Raw genomic sequence first — 27,639 nt, 5'->3', positions numbered from 1 at the left:
CTTGAGGATCCTTTTGACTTGATTCAAGTGACTCACCTTGGGCTCTGCTTGATATCTGGCACAAACTCCAACTGCATAGGAAATGTCAGGTCTACTTGCAGTTAGATACAGCAGACTACCTATCATGCTTCTGTACAGGCATTGATCAACACTAGGTCCTCCATCATCTTTGGTTAGCTTCAGATGAGTAGGAGCTGGAGTCCTCTTGTGCCTGGCATGATCCATACCAAACTTCTTAACTATGTTCTTGGCATACTTGCTTTGGGAGAGAAACATAGAGTCCTCCATTTGGTTTACTTGCATTCCAAGGAAATAGGTCAGTTCTCCCACTAGACTCATTTCAAACTCAGATTGCATCTGGTGAACAAATTTTTTAACCATTTGTTCTGACATTCCACCAAAGACTATATCATCCACATAGATTTGAGCTATCATGATTTTGCCTTCTTCATCCTTCACAAACAAGGTTTTATCTATGCCACCCTTTCTGTACCCATTTGTGGTCAGAAATTCGGTTAACCTTTCATACCAAGCTCTGGGTGCTTGCTTCAACCCATACAAGGCTTTCTTCAGCTTGTATACATGCTCAGGTTGGTTAGGATCACAAAACCCTTTGGGTTGTTCCACATAGACTTCTTCATTCAGGTAGCCATTCAAGAATGCACTCTTCACATCCATTTGAAATAGCTTAAACTTCAAGATGCATGCTACCCCCAACAGCAATCTGATGGACTCAAGTCTAGCCACAGGAGCAAATGTCTCATCAAAGTCTACTCCTTCAACTTGAGTGTATCCTTGAGCTACTAGTCTTGCTTTATTTCTAGTAATTACTCCTTTCTCATCAGATTTGTTTTTGTAGATCCACTTGGTACCAATGATGTTGGACCCTTCAGGTCTTGGAACCAGCTCCCATACTTCATGCCTTGTGAACTGCTCGAGTTCCTCTTGCATGGCAATGATCCAGTATTCATCAGTCAGGGCTTCTTTCACATTCTTTGGTTCAACCTTGGAAACAAAGCAGGAATTTGAGTTTATTCCTCTTGACCTGGTAGTTACACCACTGGTGGGATCCCCTATGATAAGATCCTTAGGGTGGTCTTTCTGAATTCTGATAGATGGCACTTTGGTGGGTGCTTCTACTTCACATTCAGGAGGAGGTTCCTGTACTTCTTCAGGCTTGACTGGACTGTCAGTTGGACTATCAAGGAATGTTTCAACATCCTCCATGACATCGGTTCCTTCCTCTTTATCATCCACAATGACATTTATGGATTCCATCAGGACATTGGTCCTGTAGTTGAACACTCTATAGGCTCTGTTGTTAGTGGAGTATCCCAGAAATACGCCTTCATCACTTTTGGGATCTAGCTTCCTTCTCTGTTCACGATCTGTGAGAATGTAGCATTTACTTCCAAAAATATGAAAGTACTTCACATTGGGCTTTCTACCCTTCCATATTTCATACAGAGTGGAGGAGGTTCCTTTTCTCAAGGTGACTCTGTTGTGAACATAGCACGCTGTATTCATTGCTTCAGCCCAAAAGTGCATAGGGAGCTTCTTTGCATGAATCATTGCTCTGGCAGATTCTTGAATAGTTCTATTTTTTCTTTCAACTATTCCATTCTGCTGAGGAGTTATAGGGGAGGAGAACTCATGGCTTATCCCTTCAGATGAGCAGAACTCATCAAACTTGGAATTCTTGAATTCAGTGCCATGATCACTTCTAATCCGGACCACACAACTGTCCTTTTCCCTTTGAAGTCTTATGCACAGATCCTTGAAGACATCAAATGTATCTGACTTCTCTCTGATGAAGTTTATCCACGTGTATCTGGAATGGTCATCAACCACCACGTAGGCATACTTCTTCCCGCCAAGACTTTCAACCTGCATAGGTCCCATTAGGTCCATGTGCAGCAGTTCCAGAACTCTGGAGGTTGTGGAATGTCCCAGCTTTGGGTGTGACATCTTGGTTTGCTTGCCCACTTGGCATTCTCCACAGACTCTTCCTTCATCAATCAGAAGCTTTGGCATTCCTCTGACTGCTTCCTTGGATATGATCTTCTTCATTCCCCGTAAGTGGAGATGGCCGAGTCTTCTATGCCACAGCTTCACCTCCTGTTCTTCCTTGGCTGAGGAGCATGTTGTGGAAAAGTTAGAGAGATCAGGTTCCCACAGGTAGCAGTTGTCTTTGGACCTGGTTCCTCTCATAACTTCCTGATTGTCACCATTTGTCACAATGCACTGCTGCTTAGTAAACTGAACATGAAAACCTTGATCACACAGCTGACTTATGCTGATGAGGTTTGCAGTTAGTCCTCTTACTAACAGCACATTGTTCAGTTTTGGCACTCCAGAACAGTCCAGTTTGCCCACACCTCTGATTTTTCCTTTGGCACCATCACCAAAAGTCACATAGCTGGTGGTGTGAGGTTGAATGTCTACCAGTAGATTTTCCAAACCAGTCATATGTCTTGAGCATCCACTGTCAAAGTACCAGTCTTCTCTTGAAGTAGCCCTTAGGGCAGTGTGTGCTATCCTAGCATACCATTGTTGCTTCTTAATGGGAACACATCGCTTGAGTGTGTTATGCTTAGGTCTGACAGGTGAGGCTCTGTTAGGGAAGCCATGAATCCAGTAGCAGAAGGCTTTTATATGTCCAAGCCTGCCACAGTGGTGACACCTCCACTTCTGGAATATTTTCTTCTGATGATCATTCATCCTAGCTCCTCGATGTTGAGACATCGGCTTTGACATCTGCTTGAACTTCTGAACTTTAGCCTTTGGGCGTCTGTGTTCAGCTCTTTTTCCAAATCCTAGCCCAGATTTGGTTCCAGACTGCTGTCCCACTTTTAGAATTTCTTCCAAGGTGTCAGTTCCCTTATTCATCATTCTGATGGATTTGGTCATCTGGTTCAGCTTGGAGGTCAGCAGGGCTATCTCATCATTTAGCCCTTCTATGGCAGACAGTTGTTTCTGTCTCTCATCTTCCAGTTCCTTGATGAGTTTCTTCTGCTTTTCACCTTGTGCACGCACTTCTGCACTGGTGGTGCACAGCTTCTTATATGCTGCAGCAAGTTCATCAAAGGTCAGCTCATCTGCACTTGTGTCATCTTCAGAGACACACACACTAGTTAGTGCAGTGACATGTTTGGCAGATTCTCCTTCAGATTCACTTTCAGAATCTCCTTCAGACCATGTGATAGCTAGCCCCTTATTTTGCAATTTGAGGTAAGTAGGACATTCAGCTCTGACGTGTCCATACCCTTCACAACCATGACACTGGATTCCCTTCCCATGGTTGAACTTTTCTTCAGAAGTTGATCTTTTCTTAATGTCAGACGGGATGTTCTTGACATTGGGTCTACCTCTTTGATCAATCTTCTTCATGAACTTGTTGAATTGCCTTCCAAGCATGGCTAAGGCTTCTGATATACTTTCATCACCTCCAGTATATCCTTCTTCTGCCTCCTCTTCAGCATTAGATACAAAGGCTATGCTTTTCTTCTTCTCAGCATACTCACCTAAGCCCATTTCAAAGGTTTGGAGAGAACCAATGAGCTCATGTACCTTCATATTGCTGATGTCCTGAGCCTCCTCTATGGCAGTGACCTTCATAGCAAACCTCTTAGGCAAGGACCTGAGAATCTTTCTTACAAGTTTCTCTTCAGTCATTTTCTCACCTAGTCCACCAGAGGTATTTGCAATTTCAAGAATATTCATGTGGAAGTCATGAATAGTCTCATCCTCTTTCATCCTCAGATTTTCAAACTTGGTTGTCAACATCTGAAGTTTTGACATCTTCACCTTGGAAGTACCTTCATGAGTTACCTTGAGGGTATCCCAAACTTCCTTAGCTAGTTCACAATGGTGCACCAGCCTGAAGATGTTCTTAGTGATTCCATTGAACAGTGCATTCAAGGCTTTGGAATTTCCAAGAGCTAATGCCTCTTGTTCCTTGTCCCAATCTTCTTCAGGAATCTGCACACTGACTCCATCTTCATCAGTCCTCGTTGGATGTTCCCATCCCTTGTTGACAGCTCTCCAGACTTTGCTGTCTAGAGACCTTAGGAAGGCTATCATGCGAGGCTTCCAGTCATCATAATTAGATCCATCCAACATGGGTGGTCTGTTTGAGTGTCCTAAATCCTTGTCCATGGTACTAGAAAGTAACTTCCCTAGATCTCACCCAGAACTTCACAGGCAGGGTGCCTGCTCTGATGCCAATTGAAATTCTAGTTATCAGACTTTGGACGTCACACTGGTTGTTATGACATCCAATTCTGCACAGACAGGGATTATGCAGAACTTAATTGTAAGTGCAGTAAATAACACAAGTAATTGTTCACTCAGTTCAGTCCAACATGACCTACATCTGGGGGCTACCAAGCCAGGGAGGAAATCCACTATTAGTAGTATCAATTCAAAGCTAAACTCACCCGTTTACAACTTATCACTTAATCCCTACCCAATGCAATTTCAATCTTAACCTAAGATCAGAGTTCCTACTCACTCCCCCTCAATCACCTCAGTGATATTAAAAACACTTTGAAGTCACACTTCAAAAACAACTCTTGGTTATGCTTCACAGCTTAAACCAAGATACACAGCACTCACGCTTAAAAGCTTCGAGTGACACAACACTTACAACTCAATGAACACCCTATGCCAAAGCAATCATCTATTTGATAATGACTTGGCTTACAAGATACGTCTAATTCTAGACTTACAAAAATACAGCAGTGAAGTAAGATGGACACACTAAATCTTCACGCCTCAAAATTCCTGAAACTGAATGGAGGAATGCCTTCCTTTTTATATTGCAGCACCTGGGCTTTTGCACCTGTATTTTCCTGAATTTTAGGTCACATAAGTTCCCACAAATTCAATATTTAGGTTGCTAACAAATAGGCTATTTGTTAGGTTCATTGAATGTAGCTTGGTTGTTGATTTCCTGGATTTTCTCTAAGCTGTTGACTTCCTAAAGAATAGCCTGAGAAAGCTGTAACAGAAAACTGAACAACCTACAATTTAGCATATGCTGTCAGGAATGAATGTCACGACATTCAGCTTGACATCAAGGTCCATATGCTGAGTCTGTTTTCCCAGAAAACAGACTGTACAAATCTGCTGACCTGTACATGATCAATATGACCATACTACAGTACCAGCTTACATTAGTAAATGTCAAAGTGTCCAACTTAACATTTACACAATTGGCCTTAAGTTAGTTTTGTAATTCTCTTGAAGAACAAACTAACTAATATGCTGAAGTATAGCAGAACACCACTCTGCCTAATCTTCACCAGCTGCTGTTAATGATGAATGTCACAACATCCAGTTTGACATTCAGTCAGTAGGCCTTATGTCAGGTCTGGTTCTTCCTTGATAACCAGACTGCAAATGAATACTAAGTTCTAACAGAGCTTCTGTTCCTTAGTATCTGTTGACAGGTATGAATGTCACAGCATTCAATAATCCTGTGTTAGCTAGTCCTGCAGTAACTACAATGTAGTTACATATACATGTCATGACATCAGTCAAGACATTAGTGTTTTACCATACAATGCAGCCAATTAAACACCTACAATAACCCACTAGATTTAATTATTTTCCTTCATCAGATGCATGAACAAAATTCCATAGTTGAGAGTTCATTTGAGATACCTTAGTATCCTCTTCGTCGCTGTTAGATGTGATACCTTTGGCTTTTACATGAATTTACTCTCCACACCTACATTGCATGCAAGACCAAGCCTTGTGTGATAAAGGTATCTTAATGACCCAATAAGTCTTTTGTATTGTGTTGGGTCTACATCATCTTCATCTGATTTTTTTGAAAGTTGCAGTCTTGGTTCAGTAGGTGTCGAAGTTGCATTGCAGTTTTCCATCTCAAATCTTTTGAGTATTTCATTTGCATATCTTCTTTGATGCATAATCAGGCCTCTACTACTCTTGTAGAATTCAATACCAAGAAAGTATAAAATGTTTCCCAGATCGAACATTTTGAACTCTTTGTTAAGATCACCTTTGAAATCTTTGATCTCTTTCCTACAGCTACCTATTATTAACAAGTCATCGACATAGAGACACAATATAAGCAATTCAGTCTTGCTTCTTCTTACATATACTCCATGCTCCGTTGTGCATTTCACAAATTCCTTCTCCCTTAGGGAATTATCTATCTTCTTATTCCAAGCCCTTGGAGCTTATTTTAGTCCATACAGGGTTTTATGCAGCATGTATACTTTTCTTTCTTGGCCTTATTTCACAAACCCAACTGGTTGTGCAACATAAAATTCTTCATCTAAGGGAACATTCGGAAATGCGCATTTAACACCCATCTAACACATATGCTAGTTGTTTACGTTTGCTAGACTAACAACCAACTTGATTGTTTCGATCCTAGCAACAGGTGCAAAAACTTCGTCGAAGTCGACTCCTTCTTTATAAATAAATCCTTTTGCCACAAGGCTTGCCTTGTGTCAAGTTACTTCTCCTTTTGGATTTAACTTCACCTTGTATAAACACTTCATATCGATTGCCTTCTTGTCTTGAGGCAATTCGAAAAGTGATCAAGTGTTGTTGACTTCAATGGACTTCAGCTCCTCATTTCATCGTTTTCATCCATTTCGAATCCTCCAATGCCTCAGCTGCATTTACTGGTTCAACATCTGCATAGAAAGCATAATGTATTATCTCACTGTAAGACCCCAATTTTGTCCCTAAGATCCCTCATGGCATCATAACATTGCATTGCATAGCCTCAAGGATGATTGAGCATCTTGGCTCCCTTCCCTTTGGGTAAGGATCTCTTGTGAGTGGTTTGAGATCACCAAGCATGCTTGAATTGTATATCATTACTTTTCTTGTTTTATTTACTAACCAAAAGCACAAAAATATGTCACTAATATCTTTTGTTGTAGCTTAAGCAATCACCAGGTCAAGAGCTTCAAGAAGATCCTTTGTGCAAGAGATGAGATATTTTCTTGGGATGAGGACCACATGATTATTATAAGGATCTTACATGAGCTAGGGTTTCATTTTGAAGCAATTTCACCAAGTGGTAGAGGCTCAAGTTAATCAAGACATTTCAAGGTCATTTGAGGACCAAAAGTCAACTGTGCAGTCAACTGAGGGCTATGAGGTGGAGAAATGAGTTGAGACACCTCAATCATGTTCAAATGGGGTCTACTCATCATTCTAAACATCCATCTTGAAGATTCAAAGGTCATGGCAAAAGTTACTAAAAATGGAAAATGACCTGTAATTCAAAGTTTCCAAATTTGGCAAGTTTTGGTCCACATTCAACTTGACTTGTCAATATCAAAGAAGTTTCAAATGGATTTTTGGTGAACATAAAAGTTGTAGATATTTGTCTCCCCTTTCCAAAAAGTCCTAATTCATGTCCATATGATGAATGGCTGAGGAGTTATGGTCATTTGATCACAAAGTGTGCATGGAAATTCAAAATGGCATAACTTTTGATACAATGCTCCAATTTGGTTCATTCTTTTTGCAAAATGCATCTCATGTTCAAGACGTCTAAAATTGACATTATTTGGCTCAATTGTGCAAAGGGATCATGGTCAAAATTCTCATTATTTCACACATGTTCATTTTGAAGAAAAATATTCAACATTCATTTTTGGCTTAAGATGCAAGCAAATTGATCTTCAAATCATGACCATTGGATAATTTTGAGCGGATTAAAGCTTTAACATGGGAAAGAACACGTGCATTATGGCCATGCTAGCTTAATGTGCCTTTTTGCAATTTGCTTCAATACTCACTAATCATGATTAGCCAATGGAAAAAAGGATTAGCATGGTCATTAGCATGAAGTATAAAAGGCCAAACCCTAATCATAACTGAATAACAGAACCATTTCAGATCAAAATCAAGAACTCTCTCAAAAATTTCTCTCTCTTCGATTTGCATTTTTCTTCACACAATTCTCCAAGATCTTTGCATATTCTTGTTCCTGGTGCTTCACTGAGCAAGATTCATCATTCATTCGTTGCAATTCATCAAGAATTCAAGCAGTTCAAGAGCATGAACATGGCGATGGATTTTGGAAATTGAAGTGGATTCAAGTATTTTCAACCATTGCTTCTTGCTTAAAGCTTCAAAGGAGGTGCATAGGAGTGGATCTGGAGCATTGGAGCTCGTGAGAACGCGTGAACAAAAACTTCCATTTCCAGGTGATGCAATTTGCATCCTCTCCTTTTGTTGATTTTAGGTTATATACTTGTAGATCTCATTGAGTAGAGCACAGATATATGTTTAGAATTAAAAATGGTTAAGAATTGAGGTTGTTATGTGGAATAGAAGTTTGGATCTCAAATCTTTTTGTCTTCGATCTGCAAAACCTAGAGAGATTTAGGATGAATCAATAGCATATTTGGATTCAGTGTTGGAAGACGGTTCGAATGATATAAGCCTCATGAGATTCTGGAAAAAAATTGAGCGGCGCCGCCGCGTGGTTCGTCGGAGAAGACGACCAGAGCTGTAGCTCCGGCGTCTGCGTGTTTAGGGTTTTGTGTGATGTGGATGCCATGTGTGCTGTTGCGTGTGAGAACGATTGGATGAGATTGTGTTGACTGGCCACGCGTGTGAGTTGAATGTTGAATGTGCATGCTGACTGTGTTTAATGAAACACAGCGTTTCACATGTTTGAATCTGAGCCTTTGATCTTGATAGCGCGCCATATCGTTTGGTCATGTTTTTTTTTTGAATTTTATCATTTCCCTCCATTTTCCATGCATATTTCAATTGTTTTTGTTTGTTTTGTGTAATTCATAAAAAATGCAAAAATGATCCAAATGAGTCCCAATTTTTTTTCATGGTTTTGTATGGATGTCTACTTTTTTATGGTGCTGATTTCATGAATTGTTGATGCCTGGATTTTTATGTGGATATTTTTTATTGAACATTGTGCTAAATTGATCTATTGCATTCAGTGCATTGTGAAATTCTCTATGTTGAACCTTCTGATCCAATTTTTTGCATGCTTGACATCCATGCACAATATGAATTTTTGGTCACTGGTTTGGAATTTTTCTCACATGTTATCATCATTTTTGACACATAGAGATAAATGTGACAATTTGTGTCACATTTTTGACATTGAATTGGGGCATTTTTGTTCATATAGCATTTGCGTCATTCTGGATTTGATCTTTTTCATGTTGAACATCCATAGCATGAGAAACTTGTACAAAAAATCCCAAGGTCATTGCATGCATTTCTGATTTGATATGAATTTTTTAAGTTGGAAGTTCATTTTGTGCATATTTTTTGGTCATTGCATGGCATAGGCAATTTGAGGCATTTGATTATTGATTTGATGTTGGTCCTTTTGAGGACATTTAATGGAGTGTTTGAATGTGTAATGTGTAGAAGATTGGGTTCTGTTTTGGTTATTTGGTTAGGTTTTGAATTCATCTCTTATGCCTTTGTTTGTTGGTGTTTTGTTGTGTTGTTTAAATGTACATAAACTAACTTTGTCTTGTGTTTCAGGTTTGGATACTCATCATTGATCTTGTGAGATAAAAATGCATTTGAGTATTGACCTATTGTTGCTTTGTAGGGTTTTAATTGATGTGGTGAACCCATGAGCTCATTTGAGTGCTATGGCACTTATGCACTGAATTGTGTAACTGTTAGAGGGTTTCACTGTTTGTTTTCTGGTTGTATGACTGAAGTACTAATTGTTTAGTATTTGTACAGGTACCTTAGTTGTTTTCTTGCTTTAGCTCTTGCTTGAGCATTGGATTATGGTTGATACACCACTCAGGTAGTTACCTTCTTACTCCATGTAGTCTGAAGTCCTGTCACCTTTTTGGCAGGCATTTTGCTGGCAAGTCCTCCTTCAGAGGCTCTGTTTATGTTTGTTTAAAATTGTGCTCAAAGACCTCCAAGAAGAGGCATGTGTTATTTGTTAAGACCTCCAAGAGTAGAGGCAATTGACGGATAGAAGGGATTAATAGTCAATCCCCTGTTATTCAGTGTGTCGTTCTTTATGCTCGCACTACGTGCTGATGCTTCTGAACATGTGCCCCAGATCTTTGTCCAGTGTCTGTCAAGTGGAATAGGATCCCACTTTCTGGATCCCCGCGCTTTCTTTGTCATGAGCTCACCCCGGCCAGGGTTAAGAGCATGAGGTCTCACCCTCATTACCATTTTGATCAGCTTCACCCTAACGTTCAATGTTAGTGGTTAAGAGCTACATATTACCCTTTACAGTTTGGCTTGTTTGTCGAGGTTGACATGACCCCTCTTGACTAAAGCCCACCCATTGTTTGAGTCTCTTGTATGAATATAGTGTGTGATGTTTATTTACTTGTGAACTTTTGATGTGTGTGCTCTTGAACTAGGAGTTTCCATTTGAGCTTAATTTGAGGATCATTACCATGTTCATCTAAGTGGAAGATACAAGATACATTGAGGATCTCTTATGAGACTTGTTTGATTGCTTATGCTTTGTGCTTGCTTATTCCAAAGGATAGGATCTACTTGGATCATCAATATGATCTCAAGAGAGGAACTCCTAGTGTGGTTTCATTTCTTATCCCTCACCTTTTTGTTCTCTTTAGGACTTAGCCCTTCTTCTTCATTTCTCCACTCTAACCCAAGCCAAAACTATTTTTGTGCAAACATTTGACTATTGTTTTCAACATTAGAAACCTAAGCCTTATGTTTTTTATTTTCAAACTTTCTTTTCATAACACTCATTTTGAATTGAATCTTTAAGTCAACTTTGAACATTTTTGTATATACTTCTAATTGGTAAATATAACCCATTCAAATGTCTTTTTGTGGTTTCAATAGCCACTTCTTAATCAAAAAAATTCCATAACCTTTAGCTATTAGGTTTGAGTTATCCTTGTGGTAGATGTAATACTCACCTATATCCTTAGTGATGGACAATGAGTCTTCCATGCTTATTATAGGGTTAACCCCTCACTAGCATGTTGAAGCTATCCTCACATGGTGGATTTGTGGTTTTAGGTTGAGTTTTCTCCCTTTGATAACAAAAGACCTTAAGGCTTTTGGACCAATCAATCCACTCATTTGTTTTGAGATTTTTACCCCGAACTACGAGGTTTTGATCCTAATCTTTTTATAAGAGGGTACGTAGGCAATGGGTTTATCCATCCAAACACAAAATGTAAATAACTTGTATATTCTCTTCTCATCTCTTCAATCATGTTTGCACAAATAAAATTTTCACAAAACAACAACCTTTGCAACAAGTATGAAAAGGGCTCCCGAGGAGTACCTAGGATGCTTTGGGTGCCTAATACCTTCCCATTGCATAACCAACCCCCTTACCCAGATCTCTGTTTCTTTTACTAGTTTTTGTTAAAACTATTAGGTTTTTGTTCGCTTTCTAACCATTCCTTTGGATAAATAGAAGTGCGGTGGCGACTCGACTTTGTATGATTTACCTTGGATTTAGTCAATATCTCCAATGGTAACGAATACCCCGCTATACTCACCTTCATCATTGACTGAATCATCTGATGTAATCACACATTCCTGAAACCTTTTAGACATGTGTTTTGTTCTTTGAGGTCCGTTTGTGCTTGCTTGACCTCTGACTTCTTCTTATCGAACTTCTCTTTCGACTTCACTTGTTGGATCTTCACATAATATTCTTACTAAATCCTTCTTTACATTTTCAGTTCAATCCCATTCCTTAATCTCATTCATGATCATGTCCCTATTGGTCACTACTTGCTTGTTCACTTGGTCGAACTGCTTGTATCCACCAGTCAAATGATATCCTATCATTTGACTCGACTTGTCATCAAGTTTTCTTCTGAACTGATCAGGAAAATGTCTATCTGTTATAAATCCAAATACTTTCAAATGACTTAAGTTAGGCTTGACACCAGACCAACATTATTCTAGCGTGATTCCTTCTAGCTTTTTCGTCAGACATCTGTTTAAAATGTATGTTGCAGTCGACAAACTTCTCCCCGTGATTATTTGGGTAGATGTTTGTCTTTCAACATACTTCTCATCATATTCATGATAGTTCTATTCTTCCTTTCATCAATTCCTCTGTTGTGTAGTGTAGGGTGGCACCACCTCATGGATAATCCATTTTTTCTCACATAATATGTCGAAGTATTTCGACACGTATTCTCCACCATCATCAGTCCTCAAAATCTTGAGCTTTTGACCACTTTGTCTTTATACCATAAATTTAAACTTGGAAAATACCTCAATCACTTCACTTTTCTTCTTGATCAGGTAAGTCCATAACTTTCGACTAAAATCATCTACAAACGTGACAAACCTGAATATGACCATACACATCAGAATATATGATTTCAAGAATTGCCTTCGACTTACATCATGCATCCTTAATGAATATGTTATTATGTTTCTTTATCTGCACACATTCCTCACACACTTCATTTGGAATGTAGATTTATGGTAACCCTGAAACCGTATTTCTTCTTTTCATATCTCTGATGTGTTTGAAGTTGAGATGACCAAGTCTATAGTGTCATATCCATTCATCCTTACTAGCTGTAGTTGCAAGGCATTTGTGCTCCATCGCATTAAGTTCAATATTGAAAGTTCTATTCTGAGACATGAGAGCCTTCAAGATTAACCTTCTACCTGAGTTGAGAACTCTCATCATCTTGTCTTCAATCGACATTTTGTAATTCTTTTCGACCAATTTCCACATGCTGACCAAATTACTTTTCATGCCTGGTATATATAATACATTAGAAATTACTGACCTTTTGTCATCTTTCCTCATAATCCTAACATCATTAATACCTTCAGCTACTAGAGCATTGTCATTTGCAAATTTCAACATGTTCTTCATCGAGAGTTTTATGTTGACAAACCAATCTTTTCTACCAATCATGTGTGATGAGCATCTTGAGTCCAAGTACCATTGGTCCTTAAATCTTTCTCCATATCTTGTTGTGACCATCAACAACATCTCTTCTTCTTTATGCTTTTCCTGCTTTTCATCATTTTCTTGATTCTTTTGTTTTTCAGGACAATCACTATAGTAGTAACCATACTTCTGGCAATTGAAATACTGAATATGACTTTTGTCAGGTTTTTCGTCAACCACTTCTTCCTTTACTTGCAACACTACCAATGTGATTGCTTTTATATGAGGATCTTCTTTAATTCAACGTATTTCATTCTTATCGGTTTCCTCTATCAGTCGAATTGTTGTATCCTCCTCTATATTTGTTATCAAACCATTTTCCTTTTCCTTTCTTTTCTCTTGATGATTGCGCCTGCAAAGTCACATCACTCTTTGACTTGCTTGAAGCTTTTTCAGTCATTCTTTGTTCATGAGATTCAAGTGTTCCTTAAAGCTCTTCCTTTGTCAATGTTGATAAGTCTTTCGATTATTATATGGCTATTACCACGTGATCGAATTTTGGAGCCAATGGCCTCAAGATCAGTTGTTTTCAACAACTGATCTTGATGACAACACTTTTCCACATACCTTAATTTGATTCACCAGTTTTGTCACTCTAGTGAAGAAATCAGCCACACTTTCATTGTCTTCCATCTGAAGCAATTCATACATTCTTTTTGTGAGTTTTCTACCTCACCTCTTTCACCTTCACGGCGCCTCCAAACGACTTCTCCAAAATTTCTCATACTTCTTTCGCTGATTTGACATCACTTAACTTTTCAAAGTTATCTGGATCAACATATTGATGAATTATAAAGAGAGCTATATAATCTTTCTTCTTCAATTCTTTATGGGCAACCTTTTCTTATCCGTCGTGTTTTCTGCAAGTGGTGTTACTTCTTCCTTCACAAGATCCCACTTGTCTTGATAACAGAAAACAATCTTCCTTTACTTATACCAATTATCATAGTTCTTACCATTCAAAATTGGAAGACTTGCTGGAAAATGCTCATTCAGATGATTCATCGCGTTATGCCTCCCAATAATCACACAGTCAGTGCTCTAGATACCATATATTGGAATTACATCCAAAACTTGAAGAATTCTGAATCAATCTTAACGAACAAGAATCAATTCTTCCGATTGATTCTGTCTCTTATTCTTCACTTTTTACTCGAATGAATCAACCGCATCCTGGTTGCTAGATGATTTTGCTGCATAACGACTATTAGAGAAGAAAAGAAAAGATGAATTGGGGAATAAAAAAGAGATTAGGGTTTGAGAGAAAGGGGAAAGATGGAGAATATTTCTGCAGATTTTCTCTCTGCCTTCAAACTTAAGTTTATTTAATCTTTTCTCTATGCAACTGCACTACTACAATGATAGAGTACCTCCCTATTTATAGTATGAGATACCATATATTGGAATTACATCCAAAACTTGGAGAATTCTGAATCAATCTTAACGAAGAAGAATCAATTCTTCCGATTGATTATGTCTCTTATTCTTCACTTTTTACTCGAATGAATCAACCGCATCCTGGTTGCAAGATGATTTTGCTGCATAACGACTATTAGAGAAGAAAATAAAAGATGAATTGGGGAATAAAAAAGAGATTAGGGTTTGAAAGAAAGGGGAAAGATGGAGAATATTTTTGCAGATTTTCTCTCTGCCTTCAAACTTAAGTTTATTTAATCTTTTCTCTATGCAACTGCACTACTACAATGATAGAGTACCTCCCTATTTATAGTATGAGATTGTTTGCACACCAATCAATCTTCAACTACCCTAACTCAGCTAAAAAACACAAAATAAAGCTAAGTCTAGATTCCTGTTGAGATACACTTATTCGACATTTTGACAGTAATACAATATCTACACATAGAGCATTTCGACAACCATAGACTTTGTCGAATGGTGCTTTGACATAAAGGATTTATTATCAACAATATTCACACAAAATCTTAAAGTGATAGTTGTGTAAGTTCTCTCACTTATAAAGTGTTGATTTTCCACTTTTCTAATCATTGTGACACTTCCATCTCCGAACACTTCCAACTCACACTTGTTTTTCTCAACACTCCCCCTCAAATGTGAGTCTATTATCAATGCTCCCTCTCAAACAAACACTCTTCCTTCACTAGAACCAGCGACTTATGATACCACTGTTAGGTCATCAATTTTGGGTTAACATGAGGGATCATTTTTTATTGGAGTCTTTCTTTATAAGCAACACACCTTGTGAGTGACATACCACATATTCACCCAAAATCTTAAGATGATAGGAGTGTGAGTTCTCTCACTTATAAAGTATTTATTATCCACTTTTCTGATTAATGTGGGACTTTCTACTCTTAACACTTCTAACTCACATTTGTTTTTCTCAACAAATTTTATGAAAGTGTAAAGGAAGTATGGGATATGAAGTGTTAGAGGTTTGGACCTATATTTTAACATTTTATTTAAGATTTAGAAAAGAAAAACAAATAATTCCTTCAATATTCTTCTCTCAAACGTATATGTGACCAAAGCAGTTGCAAAAGATAAATCCTCCAATATGAACCTGAATGTATTTACAGAAGACTTTTCAAGGTTATTGAACACAAATAGCTCTTGTTCCTCCTATGATAAAGTATAAAATAAGTGATGTGTCTTTATCTTATTTGATTGAGCTTAAAATAGACAGATATAAAATATAGAGATGTGAAAATTATGATCACTCTCTTATTACTCATTATCTCATAATTTACAACACTAAATTATTAAAATGTTACCTCCAAACTAGTGATAACACCTCTCCTTGTTCCTACTTCCTATCTGTTGCCAATTTAATTCTTTAAAAAAAAATCCTAATCATAGGTTCTTGAATCAAGTTACATGTAAAGAACAGTGGAAACATAAGAGGTAGAACAATGGAGTAATCAATAGCCATGAGATATGGCTATTTATTGTGCATACCATCAATAATTATTATCATGACTTAGAAGTCTCTCAACAACTTGACTCATGGTGGGTCTAACATCTTTATCATCTGCTACACAATCCAGAGCAACATTTGCCAAAGTCTCCATTTTCATAACATCATAGTTTGATCCCAATTTAGGATCAACAATTTGTTCTACCCAACAACCAACTTCTAATCCTTTTCTCCTTTTCTCCCTGACCCATGTTACCAACCTCTCATGACACAACTCTTCCTTGATCTGTATACCAGTTGTTGGACTCTTTCCAGTAATCATCTCCAACACCACAACTCCATAGCTATAAACATCAACCTTAGAAGTGATTTGCAAGTTGAAAACCCATTCCGGTGCCATGTAACCTCTTGTCCCTCTTATCCTTGAGAAATTTGAATTATCAAGGTCATCCCTATTCAATAGCTTAGACAAACCAAAATCGGCTACCTTAGGTTGGTAATCAGAGTCAATAAGTATGTTCTGTGGCTTTATATCACAATGCAAAATCCACTCCAAACACTCTTCATGTAAATAAGCAAGACCCTTTGCAGTTCCCATAGCAATGTTATACCTTTTACCCCAATCAAGTTCATTTGATGAGAGATTATCAGCTAAAGTACCCTTTTCCATGTACTCATAAACCAATAACCTATGCTTTCCCTCTGCACAATAACCCCACATTCCAATCAAATTCATGTGGTTAAGCCTTCCAATGATGCTAACTTCAGCAAAAAACTCACTCTCACTCTCTCCTTGATTTGCTTCATGCAAACGCTTTATTGCAGCCACGCGATTATCAGATAAAACAGCCCTATAGACGCTTCCACCAGCACCTCTTCCAATCTCTTGACTAAAACCTTTTGTAGCTTGTTTCAATTCAGAGTAACTAAATTTCCTAAATCCAGCTGCTGCTAGAATATACCCATTATTTTCTTCATCGGAGTTTTTGCTGCTCCTAAACAAGAAAAACCACACAAGAAAAAATCCCAAGAGCTCAACTCCGCCTAAACCACCAGCAAACCAAAGCATGAACTTCAAGGAACCATTTTCTTTCTCTTTTATGTATTCTCGCTCAAGCTTTACTACTCCATTCGTTGAACAAACCCTTCCCATCCCATTTTGTTGAATCTTCATGTCATCAACAAAATCACTACTTTTCGGCAATTTCAGGTAAAACGATCCTAGAAAACTCTGTGAACGATGGCCATTAAGCAACTGAATCTTTGGATAACAAAAATAATAACCACCGTATTCAGCTGTAAAAGTATACTGAAATCCAGCACAACCACACAAGTGTGAACACAGATCCTCGCATTCTTTGTAAGTTTTATTCACATAGAAAGCATAATCATATCCATAAAAATCAACATGAGGTAAAGCCAAAAACCTTGACTCATGAGTCTTGTTACTGCATGAAAGTTGAAAATTGGGTCTGCAACCTTGATAATAATCTTGATCATCAATCCAAACATAACCGGGTAAACAAGAACACTTTCTACCATTCATTGGATCATTACTACAAGTACTATTTGGTCCACAAATCCCATGAACGAAACAAGGTTGTTGTTTAAATTGACCGGAAACAAACCAACTTTGCTTCTCATCTTTTCTGCTATAAATGCGAACGTTACCATCATGGTCAAGTGTAAGTCTCCGTTGCAGCAATGCTCCATAGTCAGAAGTATTGAAAACGAAATTATCAGAAGAGCTAAACCTACCAAATGAATCCAAAGAAGCGATTCTGCTACTGTTGTAAGTTGATCTGCTACCACTACCAGCAGCACCGTTGCTAGTAAGCCAAGGATCTGGCCAAAAAACACTAGAAACTCTTGGACCTTCGTAAAGAATACGGAGAATGTTGTCGTTGTCGAAGAAGAGTTTATAGAAACCAGATGAGAAATTAGTTTCGCTTCTAGATGAAACAAGTTTCGTGAATCTGGTGAGGGTTTGGCCTGGTAGAAGTGTATCCGTTGGGAAATCGAAGCTTTGCCAGATAGTACTATTGATGGAACCGTTTGTGTTTAGTTCTTGAAGAACGAGGTTACCGGTTTCGTGTAAGACTAACTGAAGCGGTTTTGATGAGTCGGTGTCTGTGGACCAAACGACGGATTGACCTGCGTCGGTTAGGACGAGGTTGCCGGTTTTGAGAAGAGAAAGTGTTGAGCGTTTTCCGTTTACTGGTTGGTCACGATTTGCCATCCAAACGATGGTGGCGTTGTTGTTGTTGTTGTCGTCAAGGTGTTTGTGTTTTTGCGTGAACCAAATGGCGAAGGAATAAGCATTTTCACCTACGGGATAGAAGCCTGCGGTGAAAGTGTGGTTGGGTGAGAGTATGAAGTTTTGTTCAGGGTTTTCTACTGAGAGGGAGAATGAAGAGGAGTGGTGGAAATGGAAGAGGACGGTGAGGAGTATGATGAAGATTTGTGATGGTGAAGGAGACATTGTTGGTAGCTTGAAAGAAGAGGATCGGTGCTTTATACAGACAATAGTGAACTGTTTTGGTTTGTTTCGGTCAAAACAAAAATAGAATGATAATGCGGATTTGAGTTATTTGAATCTGTAGTAATCCGATAAGATAACTCATTTTCAGTTATACTAGCTATATCGGGAAATCAAATTCATGAAATTTTATTTATTGCCACTAGATTATTTTATAAAAAAATATATTTAAAAAAATCAATTTTTACGTCTGCACCTGTTCACACGTGATTTTTAAACAGTATTTCATTTAAAAATTAAAATGTTAAAAAATAGTGGCAATATTAAAATAATGATAACATGCATGATGAATATTTTTCCACTTTTTCTGTGTTTTTTATGTTATAAATCTTGATTATGTTTGTAGGTTCTTTTTTGAAATCCGCGGTCAACTTTCGCAGCTATCTTTTCTTCTACCAAACCTACGTCGAACTTCGAGTCAATAAGTGGGATTTCCCATTACAAATGGAGTTTCGATTTTTCCTGAAAAAATTATTAAATAATTTTTATTTTCCACGTAGTCATTTTCCGGGAAGTAGATTATCTATGAGTTGAGATGAGACGACACGGAAACGGTACGCGACTTTCAATCTGTATGATTAAAATGAATCCACGTGAGCACTTTACCATAGAAATAAATATAATGATGCAATAAATATGAGAAGTGTTCCTACTGAATTATTCTTTTGATCTATTAAAGCAATCTTTTGTTAGATTTATTTTTATTTGATTTAGTCACAATCTTAAAGGCAATTTATTGATCTTTCGGTTATAGTTTACCGACAATTAAATCATTTTATCCTATTTAGTGTTATGGTTTAAATAGTGGAATTTTTCTTAATGGTGAAATAGTACATTGACAAAGAAGGAAAAAAACTAACACTACACAAAAAGACCACATGCAAAAGAAGTGTTTGGCCAATAAACACCAACAAATAAGCAACCAAAGAAACAAAACAATGCAAAACAAAAAAAATAAACAAAACTACATTAACAATAAAAAAGCAAAAAACAAATTAAAAAAAAAAACCAACACTTAAACAATTACTCCCTTCGTCTCATTAGAAAATGTCTTATTTACACATTTTATATGTCTCAAAATAATTGTCCTTTTACAATAGTATTTATTATTATTTTTTCACTATCATATCTCTATTTATTAATATTCATTTTATTTAATCACTCTTTTAACTATAATTAATAGGAGTATTCTAGTAAATGATATTAATTTTATTATTAAAACCAATACATCTAATCATTTCTTCAATAATCGTGAATTATTTAAATTAGACATTTTTTATGAGACGGAGAAAATAATAAATTAGCAATCAATATTTATCAAATTAGAGCTCTGACACCAAACTCTCTAACGATGAACCAAGTTCACAAGTAATCACCAAAAAACTACTAGATATCAAGGGACCAAATCTACACTCTGGAGTTGCTATCAGCTCAAACACATGATGGAGTTTTTAAGTTAATCAATAAAGGAGAGAGAGTTTAATGGAGATATATTAATAAACCAACTTCAAGCCAAAAAATACTACTATATATGTTTCTTTTTATAAAAGACAATTAACTTTTAAGGTTCATTGAATAATCATTGTATCTAGCCTATAAACTCACTAAATATATTAATTAATCAATGAACCTAAAAAATGAGTTATCTCTTATACAAAAGAACGAATGTAGTATTATTCTCTACTTCTTTCATATTTGTTGACGAATTAGAAAAAAAACTATTATTACTAACAAACCAGATAATTCACACCATTGCATTGCATGTTAGATCGTAATAAACATACCCCTAAACTTATGTTTAGACCTTAAAGAGAGGAAAACTCAAAAACAAATATAATATTCCTAGGAAAAAGGCAATTGAACTCCTAACCACCTAAAATCCCTATATGAGATACTAGAAATCAAATTGCACAACACGAACAAATGAGAAGATGTCTCGACCTTATCCCCATAAAGAGCACACAGGGTCCCGTCCAGATCAATAATAACTTTCTGCTTAAACGAGTTTTGTGAAGACAAGTTTCCAACGTTATATTATATTTTGATGAAGCCAAAGTATCAAGATCAAATACATTATCTAAGAAGGAAAAAACTCTAAGTTCAAAAGGAATTTATGGTGACAAGACTTGGAAATTAAGCAATCTTCAAAATAATATTGGACTTTAATAGGTTGATCTTAAGAATAAGGTACAAGTTACAATTGAGCTTTTTATATTACCATAGTATTCAGAACAATCTTGCATCATTCATCTCTAAGCATACAAACATGTTTTGAAATAAACTTATTTGATAATATGTGGTTATAAGTTGCTTTTTAGATTTTCAAATAGTTGTAACTGAAGCTAGCAGAAATATACCTGAATGCATCGCACACTCGAACATACAACAGAGTCGCCATCGAACTTCATTTATTCCTGAAGAAAAGAGAAAATATCGATAAAACCCGGGGAAAGAGATAATTGGGTAAGAAAGTCGGTTATGCAATAGGAAGATATTAGCACCCCTAACATTCATGGTACTCCATGTAACACCCCTTTTTCTACCCCAAAATATTTAGCACATAATCAGAGTAAATAAGCACGCATATAAACAAAAGGGCGTCACATCGACGTTTTCAAAAACTAAAAGCTTTCAAAAACCAACAATACACCTGGTCATTTAAATAACACATCTCAATTATCATGAATATTCAAGCATATGCGTTCGCAGCGGAAAATAAAGAATACTCATGTATTTCATAATATGATCCATGTCCCATACCATGATCATCTCTCAATAATCACTTCAAATAAAATAAAACAATTAATAACATAAAGCATATCAAAATAAGATACGAGTTCAATACCACTAATCTACCCAGTGTTACATGACCAGAGCATTGACTCATTACCTAATCGTCAAACTAAAATACGGAAATTCTCCAGCTAATCTCGAGCGAGCTATCGTCATCCTACTTCGGTGATACTACTTTGGAGCATCTGCACGATACCCATGTAAAGGTAACATTCAAACAGAAAGGGTGAGAATTCAAATCATTATGAAATAGCATAATAAGGCACAATGATTAAATCAACAATTAAAGGAATTCATCACACCTTGGATAATCATGTCACTAATATTAACCAACATTTATTTCACACGTTTCAAACATACATTAACACTCAAGAAGTTAATACTAAAATTCAATGAAATATTCTCAAATATACACACAATCACAATTATCACATAATCACATATTTCACCAAGTTAAGTATCCAAACATCACCAAATTCAATTACCATATCTCATACACACATCACAATCACAACCATGCAAACATTCAACTATCACATGACTCTAATGTGACTCAATGCAAGACATGTGACTCTATGCATGTGGTACCTCAATGTGAACTCAAAGTTTCACCGCTTTCCGATTCAATATCTAGAATCCAAGCCACGCTTCCGATCCGGACAAGACCAAAGCCCTACGTCTGTTTCCAATGAAGGATCACCGCTTAATACTACGCCTAATCCCAATCAAGGATTAACGTCTGCTACGTCTGTTTCCAATGAAGGATCACCGCTTAAATACTACGCCTAATCCCACTTCAGGATTAACGTCTGCTACGTCTGTTTCCAATGAAGGATCACCGCTTAACCACTTCCACAATGAAGTCAACCATGCTATGAATGAATGCACACATACCAACACATATGCAATTAAGACCATCTATATACCGTCTTAACATCCCACATATCACCATGACTCACAATTGGTACATATACACATTCATCACAACACATCAATTACGATTACATATACACATCCATAACCATAAATCATTCACAATTCAATAATGGTATACATACACATTCATAACAATATATCATTCACAATCCACCAATGGTACATATACACATTCATAACAACATATCATCCACAAATCCACCAATGGCACATATACACATTCATAACAATATATCATTCATAATTATGCATCACACCATTCATCATGCAATAACCAATTCATGTTACCACATGAATAATATCAACAAATAACAACAACTCATCAACATCTTAACATCATCAACATAACAACATAATTATCACGCAATCATATTACAACAATGCAACGATTCTTCAACCAAACGTATAACCCAATATAATTATCAATACAGTAGGCATGTGAATATTATTAAAACATATTAACAATCAATACCATGTTTTATGTATGAGCATTAGCTTTCTAACGCTACGAACACCACCAAAATTGGACTTACGAGTTAAAAGTTATGATCAAAATCGTGCACGAAGGCATTACTAAAAAGTTATTGTTTTCTAAATTATCCAACATAATTTTCATCTTCTTCAACCCCCAGAACATCCCTGAAATAATCTCCAAAATTATTTTATACCTGAAACAAAGTTATAGCCCTCTGTTTCAGCTGTCCAACACTTCAAACGGCACTCGATTTGGACTTACGGATCAAAAGTTATGACCAAAACGATTTCGACAATAAAATATAAAATCAGGCCGCGAGTGTGACGGACAGCATGCAGAATTTTCCGCGGTTTTCATCGTTGGAGGACTTCCGGACCTCCGATTTCAATTCCATAAAAAACCAAACATTCAGAAAATTATAACTCACACAATACTCCAAATATATAACGTTAATTTACAGTTTTAACACAATCAATCACCACAATCAAGCATAATCATCAAAACCTAAGAATCCTAAAATCATGCAAATTAGGGATTTTAACCTAAACATACATCTACCCATTGACCCAATCATACTAACCCATAATAATAAGGATTCCCCCCTTACCTCTTCAATTTGATGGAAACCCTAACTTCTCTTTACTTTTCCTCTCCTCTTTCTCTATTGCCTTCAATGTTCAAATGAATTCTAATTCTCACTCTCCTCACCTCTTACTATTTATATTAGTATTCTAGTTGGGCTTAAATCATGACATCCATCTAATTTAATTACTAGACCCAATAATACCTAATATTTAAATATCTCTATTTAAATTCAAATAAATTAAACTAACACCATATATCCACTAAGTTAATTAATTCAATTATTCATGATATCTCCTATCAACTAAATAATTAATTAATACACCAATTCAATTAATATAATCAATTATTATACTACCTCACAACCGATTAATTACTTAACACTCCAATAAAATAAAATAAAATATAATAATAATAATATACAAACTAATTACTAAAATTGGGCTGTTACAACTCTCCCCCACTTAAAAGATTTTCGTCCTCGAAAATTCACCTCAAACGAATAACTCTGGATACGATCCCTTCATCTTATCCTCGAGTTCCCAAGCTGCCAATGGAAAATAAAACAAGCATCGACAGTTTTCTCACAAACATGTCGCATACTAGGGAACAAACCTAATTAAACAACCTGGCCGGACGGATCGACCTGCTCTGATACTACTAATGTATCAGACAAACAGTATCGATCGTGTCAGATACACGAATCAAATACAACGGGATTGAAAACCCTAACGACTATTGACCAACTGGTCGACCAGGCTCTGATACCACTAATGTAACACCCCTTTTTCTACCCCAAAATATTTAGCACATAATCAGAGTAAATAAGCACGCATATAAACAAAAGGGCGTCACATCGACGTTTTCAAAAACTAAAAGCTTTCAAAAACCAACAATACACCTGGTCATTTAAATAACACATCTCAATTATCATGAATATTCAAGCATATGCGTTCGCAGCGGAAAATAAAGAATACTCGTGTATTTCATAATATGATCCATGTCCCATACCATGATCATCTCTCAATAATTACTTCAAATAAAATAAAACAATTAATAACATAAAGCATATCAAAATAAGATACGAGTTCAATACCACTAATCTACTCAGTGTTACATGACCAGAGCATTGACTCCTTACCTAATCGTCAAACTAAAATACGGAAATTCTCCAGCTAATCTCGAGCGAGCTACCGTCCTCCTACTTCGGTGATACTACTTTGGAGTATCTGCACGATACCCATGTAAAGGTAACATTCAAACAGAAAGGGTGAGAATTCAAATCATTATGAAATAGCATAATAAGGCACAATGATTAAATCAACAATTAAAGGAATTCATCACACCTTGGATAATCATGTCACTAATATTAACCAACATTTATTTCACACGTTTCAAACATACATTAACACTCAAGAAGTTAATACTAAAATTCAATGCAATATTCTCAAATATACACACAATCACAATTATCACATAATCACATATTTCACCAAGTTAAGTATCCAAACATCACCAAATTCAATTACCATATCTCATACACACATCACAATCACAACCATGCAAACATTCAACTATCACATGACTCTAATGTGACTCAATGCAAGACATGTGACTCTATGCATGTGGTACCTCAATGTGAACTCAAAGTTTCACCGCTTTCCGATTCAATATCTAGAATCCAAGCCACGCTTCCGATCCGGACAAGACCAAAGCCCTACGCCTGTTTCCAATGAAGGATCACTGCTTAATACTACGCCTAATCCCAATCAAGGATTAACGTCTGCTACGTCTGTTTCCAATGAAGGATCACCGCTTAAATACTACGCCTAATCCCACTTCAGGATTAACGTCTGCTACGTCTGTTTCCAATGAAGGATCACCGCTTAACCACTTCCACAATGAAGTCAACCATGCTATGAATGAATGCACACATACCAACACATATGCAATTAAGACCATCTATATACCGTCTTAACATCCCACATATCACCATGACTCACAATTGGTACATATACACATTCATCACAACACACCAATTACAATTACATATACACATCCATAACCATAAATCATTCACAATTCAATAATGGTATACATACACATTCATAACAATATATCATTCACAATCCACCAATGGTACATATACACATTCATAACAATATATCATCCACAAATCCACCAATGGCACATATACACATTCATAACAATATATCATTCATAATTATGCATCACACCATTCATCATGCAATAACCAATTCATGTTACCACATGAATAATATCAACAAATAACAACAACTCATCAACATCTTAACATCATCAACATAACAACATAATTATCACGCAATCATATTACAACAATGCAACGATTCTTCAACCAAACGTATAACCCAATATAATTATCAATACAGTAGGCATGTGAATATTATTAAAACATATTAACAATCAATACCATGTTTTATGTATGAGCATTAGCTTTCTAACGCTACGAACACCACCAAAATTGGACTTACGAGTTAAAAGTTATGATCAAAATCGTGCACGAAGGCATTACTAAAAAGTTATTGTTTTCTAAATTATCCAACATAATTTTCATCTTCTTCAACCCCCAGAACATCCCTGAAATAATCTCCAAAATTATTTTATACCTGAAACAAAGTTATAGCCCTCTGTTTCAGCTGTCCAACACTTCAAACGGCACTCGATTTGGACTTACGGATCAAAAGTTATGACCAAAACGATTTCGACAATAAAATATAAAATCAGGCCGCGAGTGTGACGGACAGCATGCAGAATTTTCCGCGGTTTTCATCGTTGGAGGACTTCCGGACCTCCGATTTCAATTCCATAAAAAACCAAACATTCAGAAAATTATAACTCACACAATACTCCAAATATATAACGTTAATTTACAGTTTTAACACAATCAATCACCACAATCAAGCATAATCATCAAAACCTAAGAATCCTAAAATCATGCAAATTAGGGATTTTAACCTAAACATACATCTACCCATTGACCCAATCATACTAACCCATAATAATAAGGATTCCCCCCTTACCTCTTCAATTTGATGGAAACCCTAACTTCTCTTTACTTTTCCTCTCCTCTTTCTCTATTGCCTTCAATGTTCAAATGAATTCTAATTCTCACTCTCCTCACCTCTTACTATTTATATTAGTATTCTAGTTGGGCTTAAATCATGACATCCATCTAATTTAATTACTAGACCCAATAATACCTAATATTTAAATATCTCTATTTAAATTCAAATAAATTAAACTAACACCATATATCCACTAAGTTAATTAATTCAATTATTCATGATATCTCCTATCAACTAAATAATTAATTAATACACCAATTCAATTAATATAATCAATTATTATACTACCTCACAACCGATTAATTACTTAACACTCCAATAAAATAAAATAAAATATAATAATAATAATATACAAACTAATTACTAAAATTGGGCTGTTACAACTCTCCCCCACTTAAAAGATTTTCGTCCTCGAAAATTCACCTCAAACGAATAACTCTGGATACGATCCCTTCATCTTATCCTCGAGTTCCCAAGCTGCCAATGGAAAATAAAACAAGCATCGACAGTTTTCTCACAAACATGTCGCATACTAGGGAACAAACCTAATTAAACAACCTGGCCGGACGGATCGACCTGCTCTGATACTACTAATGTATCAGACAAACAGTATCGATCGTGTCAGATACACGAATCAAATACAACGGGATTGAAAACCCTAACGACTATTGACCAACTGGTCGACCAGGCTCTGATACCACTAATGTAACACCCCTTTTTCTACCCCAAAATATTTAGCACATAATCAGAGTAAATAAGCACGCATATAAACAAAAGGGCGTCACATCGACGTTTTCAAAAACTAAAAGCTTTCAAAAACCAACAATACACCTGGTCATTTAAATAACACATCTCAATTATCATGAATATTCAAGCATATGCGTTCGCAGCGGAAAATAAAGAATACTCATGTATTTCATAATATGATCCATGTCCCATACCATGATCATCTCTCAATAATTACTTCAAATAAAATAAAACAATTAATAACATAAAGCATATCAAAATAAGATACGAGTTCAATACCACTAATCTACTCAGTGTTACATGACCAGAGCATTGACTCCTTACCTAATCGTCAAACTAAAATACGGAAATTCTCCAGCTAATCTCGAGCGAGCTACCGTCCTCCTACTTCGGTGATACTACTTTGGAGTATCTGCACGATACCCATGTAAAGGTAACATTCAAACAGAAAGGGTGAGAATTCAAATCATTATGAAATAGCATAATAAGGCACAATGATTAAATCAACAATTAAAGGAATTCATCACACCTTGGATAATCATGTCACTAATATTAACCAACATTTATTTCACACGTTTCAAACATACATTAACACTCAAGAAGTTAATACTAAAATTCAATGCAATATTCTCA

At 36.4% G+C, this 27,639-nt stretch overlaps 1 protein-coding gene across 1 annotated transcript; it reads right to left on the bottom strand.

Annotated features, from left to right (window-relative positions):
• Window positions 1-15,599: 15,599 nt before the first annotated feature.
• On the bottom strand, window positions 15,600-18,446 carry LOC127084481 (putative receptor protein kinase ZmPK1). Its single transcript, XM_051024939.1, has one exon. The coding sequence runs from the start codon at window positions 18,307-18,309 to the stop codon at window positions 15,871-15,873; it is 2,439 nt and encodes an 812-aa protein (XP_050880896.1). The 5' UTR covers window positions 18,310-18,446; the 3' UTR covers window positions 15,600-15,870.
• Between the last annotated feature and the right edge of the window lie 9,193 nt (window positions 18,447-27,639).

This window comes from Lathyrus oleraceus, chromosome 5, assembly GCF_024323335.1.
Source record: "Lathyrus oleraceus cultivar Zhongwan6 chromosome 5, CAAS_Psat_ZW6_1.0, whole genome shotgun sequence".
NCBI classification, from domain to species: Eukaryota; Viridiplantae; Streptophyta; class Magnoliopsida; order Fabales; family Fabaceae; genus Lathyrus; species Lathyrus oleraceus.
The sequence above is the reverse complement of the archived record's forward strand: the minus strand, read 5'-3'. Positions and strand labels throughout refer to the sequence as shown.

What these genes read in the sequence shown, in the direction of transcription:
- LOC127084481 (XM_051024939.1), bottom strand. Translation starts at nt 18,309, where the DNA reads ATGTCTCCTTCACCATCACAAATCTTCATCATACTCCTCACCGTCCTC.